The sequence below is a fragment of the Corythoichthys intestinalis genome, chromosome 14, assembly GCF_030265065.1.
Source record: "Corythoichthys intestinalis isolate RoL2023-P3 chromosome 14, ASM3026506v1, whole genome shotgun sequence".
Classification (NCBI taxonomy): domain Eukaryota; kingdom Metazoa; phylum Chordata; class Actinopteri; order Syngnathiformes; family Syngnathidae; genus Corythoichthys; species Corythoichthys intestinalis.
Genome location: NC_080408.1, coordinates 23102362 through 23111283, shown reverse-complemented (window position 1 = coordinate 23111283; position 8922 = coordinate 23102362). Strand labels below are relative to the sequence as shown.

Here is an 8922-nt window from a genome sequence, read left to right as displayed (position 1 = left end):
ACATGGTAGATATCACATGTACTGTACATAGATATAACTAGATGCAAAATGACAGACATGGCACTAAATGAGTTAGTAGACAGCCGCCATCTTAAAGCAGTAGACTTTTTAGGACGGCTCTGTTGTAGAGAACCTTCCTAGCGAACCTAAGTAACTTTTAATCTAAAATACCTCTAAATCGGCAAAATCTTGACTTGAATCTATCTTTAAATGATGAAACAGTTTTAAAACTTTCATATGTCGAAAGTAGAGAGAAGGGAACTAATGCAATAATGGGAGCAATTTTAACAACTTTTAACAGTTGATTCAGGGTAAAGGGTAAATTAGGGTAAAGAATTGGGCTCGGGCCAATTGTACCAAAAACCTTCACAAAAAACTTCCCATTGTGTGGCCGATTTTCCCAGAATCCCACTTTCCCGCCAGCACCCAAACGCACCTTCAATTGAGTGGGCGAGGCCTCAACCGCCACGATTGCAGGAACAGGTGCAGTCGAGAGTAGGGAGCTATTTTCACCGCCCTCGCGTGTGACAACATGCTTTGTTTTGTTATTAAATTGACTATAACAACAATTTACTTGAACTATTAGTTGTTGAGCAAGCGGCGTTGTCGCAAGTTGCGTTTTGGGAGCTTTTGCTCGGACTGGCCGAGAAACTCGAGTCACCTGCTTATTAAGGAGTGATGGGAGAAGTTTTTTAAGCAGCTGCGCTTTCGGCGGCTCCGTTTGCGGAACAAGGATGGAACTTCATCGGCGAAATGTAAACTTTTGGCCGCTGCTTTTCGTCTTTTTTGGTGAGTAAGCGTCGTATGTTGCCTTCACATGCTTGACGGACCAGTAGAGCTTTCCGTTGTAATGTGTCTGCACTGAAACATGATCAATTGGGCTTCCAGTGCAAACATTTGGTCTTGAAGTGACACACATGATGACACAGTGAGGCGTGGGACACGAACACGGCTACAAGTCAAACATTTGTACTTTGAAATGCGGCCTTTTGTGCCTTCTTTCGTTTTTTTTAAGCATAGGGGTTACTGATTGATAAAGACTGTTGATTAATGATTACTACTCAACAGTAGCTCAGCGTGGGAAACAAAACAATCAACTCGTTCACTGCTATTGACGATGATAGACGTCCAATTTCCTTTAATAGGGATGGCAGCCCTTCAACTCAAAATGGATTGGACGTCTGTCAAAGTCAATGGCAGTCAATGAGTTTACAAGGTAGACACGCTAGTTTGCGTGAAAAGGACCAGCGTTTTGCTGCCACACTAGATTTTCCAGTTCTCTCAACACTACCTTGCCTCACAAACATGTTTTTTTTTTTTTTTTTTTTTTTTTTTTTTAGCTAGTTGGCATTATAATAAGCATGTGCGTTTGCTACTTAAAAACAACAAAGACAATAGTAAATCTGGTGAGATTTGACGGATTGACTGTTGCGTTTGTGTTGATGACAAACGAGAAATCTGGATTAAAATCTCACGATTAAAACCCAAAAAATCTTGTCAGATCTTGTTCAAACTGAAACTAGTATTTTTCAAATGGAAAACAATTATGAGAAATATACAAGTGATGACCGTCAAAAACTGGCACATAAAACTCGAAACATTTTTTGAATGGCAGCTTTTTTTATTGTCCATTTTTACTTTTTTTTTCATTTCCTACCTTTTTATGTATTGTAAATAAAATTAATATTAGGCGATAAATACATGTAGAGATTATGTATGTGAATTAGGCCTGCTCAATATATCGTTTGAAGACCGCCATCGCAATGTACGCATGCACAATAGTCCCATCGCAGGACGTACGATTTATTTTATTTTTTTAATTTAAACTTTTTGTTTTTCTTCATAAAAAAAACAATTGTGCAGAGACACGGCTCCCTGGATCCTTTTTTATATCCACCAATTTTAAGACATTCACAAATTAAACCCCCTTAGCCTGGACATAGACTTCATAATGTATTCACGGGGCGCGGGGCCTATAAATAGGGGGCCTGCGCTGTTGGCGAGGCAGTCAAAGCTGACAGCGTGGAATCACAGAGCTTTTTTCGTTAATTCTTGTGGAAATATACAATCCCTGAATTATTTCTAGATATGGACGTAAAACTGTCTCGATTCTTGGTTGAAAGCAAAAAGACCCGTACAGTTAGCATTTATTTTACATAAATCTTGCTATTTCAGCGTGCCTTTCTTGCTAATTCAGCATTGCAGCGGGTTAGATTCTCATTGAAGAATATGTTGGATCCTTTCTGGAGACAACCTTGTTTGTTTAAATTAAGGCTGTCAAACGATTAAAATTTTTAATCGAGTTAATTACAGCTTAAAAATTAATTAATCGTAATTAATCGCAATTAATCGCATTTCAAACCATCTATAAAATATGCCATATTTTTCTGTAAATTATATATATAATCTGTAAAATAAATTGTTGGAATGGAAAGATAAGACACAAGATGGATATATACATTCAACATAAGGACTGTAGTGGGCATTTCACTCTACTGTCATTTAAATCTGTCTATGCTGTCCTCACTCCGAAGCGTCTACTTTTTCCAAAGCTAGACAGCTAGTGAACGACGCCTTAATAATTAGACTTCTTCCTTTTTCATCTGATTTATTAATAAAATTGCCTCAAACCATTGTCCTCTTTAGACAGTCGTAAAACTACAAAAAAAAAAGTACACAAGCATTGCATTAGCAACAACGTTAGCTTAGCACGCTATACAGGTTCACTAAACATAAACAAAAAGCGTCTCATACAAAAAAATATAACATTTCGCTTACTAACATAATATGTACATTCTTTACAACAACCATACTTACGGACAAATCTTGTCCAAGGATCATATAAGCACAACATTATCAGCCCGAGACGTCGTGCAGCCATAATGAACTGGAAAGAAAACAATAAACCATGTCGGAAAGCGACCACAAGAGTTCGCTGTTGGACAGCACAAAAAGTCTGTAAAACTTACCAAAAGGCAGAATACTTTCTGAGCGGGACATGTGCGTTAATTGCGTCAAATATTTAAACGTGATTAATTTAAAAAATTAATTACCGCGCGTTAACGCGATAATTTTGACAGCCCTAGTTTAAATATGTCAATGTACAACACTAGTCTGCTAGTAAATGTAGCTAGTGGCCGCCTGATGTAATAAGAGCTTTTTTCATTAAAAATTATTGTGACTAAATGCTTAAATCCCCGAATTCTTTATAGATATGGACGTAAAACAGTCTCGATTCTTGGTTAAAAGCAAAAAAAAAAAAAACTTGCAGTTAGCATTTATTTTACATAAATATGTCGAAGTACAATGCTAGTCTTTTGTGAATGTAGCTAGTGGCCGCCTGATGTAATCAGTTTCCGGTGAAAATTCTTGTAAATAAATGCTTAAATCCCCAAATTCTTTATAGATATGGACGTAAAATGGTCTCGATTCTTGGTTAAAAGCAAAAAAAAAAAACAAAAAAAAAAACATGCAGTTAGCGTTTATTTTATGTAAATATGTCGATGTACAATGCTAGTCTGTTAGTGAATGTAGCTAGCAGCCGCCTGATGTAAACACAACTTTTCCGGTGAAGATTCTTGTGAATAAATGCTTAAATCCCCGATTTATTTATAGATATGGTCATAAAACACTCGATTCTTGGTTAAAAGCAAAAAAAAACCTGCAGTTAGCATTTATTTTACGTAAATATGTCAAAGTATAATGCTCATCTGTTAGTGAATGTAGTTAGCGGCCGCCTGATGTAAACAGAGCTTTTCCAGTGAAAATTCTTGTGAATAAATGCTTAAATCCCTGAATTCTTTCTAGATATAGACGTAAAACAGTCTCGATTCTTGGTTAAAAGCAAAAAAACTAGTGATGCACGATAATACATTTTTCAACTGATATCGATAACCGATAATTTCCTGCCCCTTCCACCCGATAACCGATAATGTCACGTCGATAATTCTCTTCAAATATGTATGTAAAATGTTAAAGTATACAAAGATCAAATGTTACTGTGCAAAAATGTAATTTAGTGCTATTTTTTTCCACATCAAATGTGAACAAGTAGTAAATTACAACATCTAAAACAATGGCAATGACATTGTGTAATGGTAAGCTTTTGGCAACAATTAGATTAAACACCCAAGTAGCACAAAAATGCCTTTAAAAGTAAGCCATTCCTAACATATATCGCATTACTACACTGCAAAAACACCTCCTTAAAACTAGCAGAATTGGACAAAACTGTTGGTTGCGCACCAGCAACATTTAGAGGCTAAATCAAGTATATAATTATCGGATTGCATTATCGATTGAATTTCGTTTTATCTGGATTATCTGTGTGACGTCATAATTGCCATTATCGGTGACCGATATTATCGTGCATCTCTAAAAAAAACTCATGCAGTTAGGATTTATTTTACGTAAATATGTCGGAGTACAATCCTTGTTTGTTAGTGAATGTAGCTAGCGGCTGTCTGATGTAAACAGCTTTTCCGGTGAAAATTCTTGTGAATAAATGCTAAAATCCCTGAATTCTTTCTAGATATAGACGTTAAACAGTCTCGATTCTTGGTTAAAAGCAAAAACAATGTGCAGTCAGCATTTATTTTACGTAAATATGTCGGAGTACAATGCTAGTTTGTTAGTGAATGTAGCTAGCGGGCGCCTGATGTAAACAGAGCTTTTCTGGTGAAAATTCCTCAAGAGAATAAATCCTTAAATCCTGGAATTCTTCATAGATATGGGTGTAAAATAGTCTCGATTCTTGGTTAAAAGCAAAAAAAAAAAAAAAAAAAAAAAAACGTGCAGTTAGCATTTATTTTACGTAATACTGCGAACTGTGATACCAATGCAGTAGCTGCTAATTTCTCCAATTTTTTTTTCACAATGTTTCAAAAAGCATGCATGGTACGAAAAATATAATTACCTTTAATCCGTGAACAAATCACTTCTGAGACAACCCTTCCTGTTTGTATGCGGTACAAGTTATGTACTTTTTTCAACAGAAATCCGGCATTAGATCGCTGTGTGCTTGTCTTTGTGAATAGCTCCACTTGATGTGGGCGGCCCCCTACTTGAATGCGAGGCGCCAAAGTCCTCCCAAACAGAGCTATTCGTCATCTGGTGAAAATTCTTCTAGTTTTAATATCGCAATATATCGCAAACCCTCAAAATGTGGCAATGTCAGTTTTTTCCTGTATCGTTCAGCTCTAATGTGAATATTTACATTTGGATGGGTACATTTATTGAATAAACCAGTTATTGATTTTTGAGAACTTGGTGGAAAAAACGTTATTAAAATTTTAAAATTTTTTTGATAAATTTAATAGGCTTCCATATTTTTACATGAGTAATGTTTTACATCAGCCGTTTCAACGTTTTTTGTTTTTTGTTAATTTTCAAAATTCTGCGATTTTGTCCAGAATTCGAAGGTTTTTCAAAAACCTTTGAGATGTTTTTATATCGGAAAAAAATTGCATAATTGAATCCTATGTACAAGAGTAAATGTCTTTAAAGAGCAACATTTGCATGGCTGCTGTTGATTAAAAATGGCAAATAAAATGCACACTTTAGATTAATATCGGATAGTTTTTGTGTATTTTTACTAAAGTAAAAATATTGTATTTCTTTCCATTTTGAAGTTCATTTTTGAAATCTTACATTTGTAATTTTCATCAATAAGTTCTACATACAGATAGTGCTGCAAAAATTGATCGAATAACTCGAGTAATTCGATCAGAAAAAAGGTTTGAATCAAATTTTGCTGCTTTAAGGATTCGTTTAGTGGCATTGTAATGGTTTGTTTTGAAAGTGTTTGCATCAAGTTTTATCGATTTGGGTGGATCCACTGCAACAATGAATATGACATAACTCATTTAACATGACTGAATCCAGCTGCCCCCTGTTAAAACCAAGATATGGTAAGTTTTTGTTTAAGCGAATATGTTCTTTTATAATTTCTAATTGTTTATAGGTATATTTAGCAGTTTTTTTTTTTTTTGTGGGAATATGTTTGAACGATTTGTTAAGAGCATTGAACATAGACATCAATAGGTTATGAAGTCTATGGATTGAAAAAAAAAGTTGGTATTTTATAGCATTTAAGCTAGCGGACTTTTGCTATGCAAGTTAGCCAATTGTTCTTTTTATGTACTATCCTCATTTATTTATTTTTAAACACCATTTTAGATTAAGCTCGTGAATTTTTATTTTTAAATGAAAGTGAAATTCTGCATAGTTTGAAGAAACACTCAGGAATTTTATTTTGTAGTCTCATTTGATGTTCTTTTGAATGTGCAGTCTTGGCAAGCCTTTGTTTAACATCTCCTAAAATTTATTATGCAACGCATTAAATGTCCCTAACCCGATTACTCGATTATTCGAACCAACTAGTTGATAAATTAATCGACTACTAAAATAATAAATATCTGCAGCTCTACATACAAATTATCATTTTTGTACCCCTCAAATTTTTGAAATTGCATAATTTTTTTTGGGGGGGGGGCGAGCGGAGCCATTGTTTGTTTTTTTTGGTCCCCCGTCAAATTCATGATGAGTATTGAGTTCCACACATACAATTGTGCAATAGTTGTTATGCCTCAGCACAAACAAATAAAGACTCGCAGACAGGAAGTTGCACAAAAAAAAAAAAAACGGCCGCACCAGCATGATTTCCTTGGCGGAGGTAACAATCAGGGTGACCAGAGTTTGACAAGAAGTCAAAGAATGCCACATGGCTGCATTCTGTTTCGCTGCTTCCCCCACTCCACACCTTTTGACACTCAGCAGAATGCGATGCAGAGACCCGAAAGCATTATCAATGTATCAAGACGCACAATATTTTTTTGTCTTAATTTCGTGTCAGTATTTTTTAAATTACTATAACAAAACAATGGAAAACACCCAAGAGTTGTCTTTCTCGTTTGGCAGCCATCTCAAACATACAATTGTGTACTAGCAATAATATGGGCAGTCAGCCACATTCTGCTTCACCACAAAACCTCAATTGACTGTTCGTAAATAAGAAAAAAAACTTGGGGCACTCAATGGTCAAGCCTGTGTAAACATTACTGATGTTTTCCCACTAGCGGCGAGCTCCCAGGCGGTCTTCATCGAGCCCCGCCAGGCTTTCACATCACAGCGTTCGTTAGCCGAGAGCGCCACCCGGCTGCCATGTCGCTACCAGGGCCAAGTGGGCGAGACAGTGGTCCAGGTCACGTGGTACAAAGAGTTGAGTGACGGAACTAAGGACCAAATTATCACCGCCCATTTCTCCGACGGACAAACAGGTAGGGAAAGCGGATTGTATTTTCTAGAGAAGGGGTGTTAATTTTTTTTTTAATGAATTCAAAAAAAAAATACAGGGAGTCCTTGGGTTACGATGTCCTAAACCTACGACGTTTCAACTTTGCGACACCTATTTCTCGGCCGCAATTTAATCCCCAGCGCAATAAGTTTCTGTTTAGCTAGTGAATAGACCTTTTCTGTGTTTGTCCACCCTCTTTTCACATTATGGCCCCAAAGAAGAAAGCTGGGTCTTCTAGGTCCAGCCTAGAGAAAAGTAATTACCAAGGAAATGAAGCTTAACATCACAAAAAGAACTGAGAAAGAAGCTGCGACGAACATCTGTCAAAACTTGCGCTGCGTTCAGACCACAGTTAAACCGTTGCGCAAAAACTATTTGCTCGTCGCCAAAAGCCTTTTTTTGTTCCCAATGTTGTCGACAGTCGAAGTTCGCGAAATGGCGAAACCAAACAACATCCGGTTTACGTAATGTAAAAATAAAGGCAGAAATGTCATGAATCCGGTTGCATGTATGCCTCAGGTTGCAATGTTGATATGTTGAGTGTTGTGCTTCCCCTAAACCAGTGTTTTTCAACCTTTTTTGAGTCATGGCACATTTTTACATTGGAAGAAATCTTGCAGCACACCACAAACCCAAAATGTTCCAAAATTACTTTCTGTACAGTATATTTAGTTATAAAATAATTTCTCAATATTTATACTTAGTGTGAAACTTGAGCCTGTTTTAGATGATCACAAATCCGATATCCTGGCAGGAATCTTTGTCAAAAGCTCTGTTTCTCTGTTTATTTTTATAGCAGTTAGGCTTGAAAAGCTCAGAATTACCAGACTGGGGGACTTTAACAATGTCTTTAACTGAATCAGGGCCGAGCATCTCGCTGACAATGGCTTTGCAGGCAGGTAGTTTTAATTTCTCTTCCACAGTTTGGAACTTTTTGGATTTAGCAACAAGTTCAGCAACAAGGTAACCTGCTTTGAGGGCTTATTTACCTTTGTTGTTTTTCTCTAAAAAGTTCTTTCTCTGTTTTCACGAAGGCGAACAAAATAGTCAATTGGCTGGTTTTGAAGAGATGGGTGTTTCATTTGGAGATAACATAGTTGCTCGTGTCACGTTCAAGAACTACTCGGATTTCTAATTATCAGCCACTCTTCTGTCCTCGACAACGTGTTGGTACAAAACACAGGGAGAGGGTTGACGGTCATCACATACGGATGAAATAGAAGGGACACTTCCGTGTATATCGACACTTGACGAGTCTAAACGATGTACAGTTGACGTGCTGGGCTCCACATTGTCGTGGAGAGCAAGGTGGCTGATGGCTAGAAATCCGAGCAGTTCTTGAATGCGACACAAGCAATACGTCACTCATCTGCACACGACCGAGAACTTTCTACCTACTCCTTCCTTCCTACTGCAACTCCGCCCAGCGACGTAAAAAAAAATATATTTTTTTTAAATACGTTGTTGGATAATTTCTCACGGCACGCCTGACGATCGCTCATGGTACACTAGTTTGCCGCGGCACACCGGTTGAAAAACACTGCCCTAAACGCACCGCATATCTGACTGGGGTGAGAGGGAAGGGTTGGACGAGAGGGCCTGAGCGAGATGACTGTTTTGGTTTTATG

The 8922-nt window shown here is 37.1% G+C and overlaps 1 protein-coding gene across 5 annotated transcripts in view; it reads left to right on the top strand.

Annotated features, from left to right (window-relative positions):
• Positions 1–448: 448 nt before the first annotated feature.
• Positions 449–8922, top strand: part of nectin4b (nectin cell adhesion molecule 4b) — a 26544-nt gene continuing 18070 nt past the window's right edge. For 4 of the 5 annotated variants that reach the window (XM_057857957.1, XM_057857956.1, XM_057857955.1 and 1 more), the window contains exons 1-2: positions 450–789; positions 7077–7277. In XM_057857957.1, the coding sequence (XP_057713940.1) occupies positions 735–789; positions 7077–7277 (256 nt within the window). In that variant the 5' untranslated portion in view covers positions 450–734. Of the gene's footprint in view, positions 790–7076; positions 7278–8922 lie in introns of all 5 variants that reach the window. The other variant, XM_057857954.1, reaches the window with a different exon arrangement.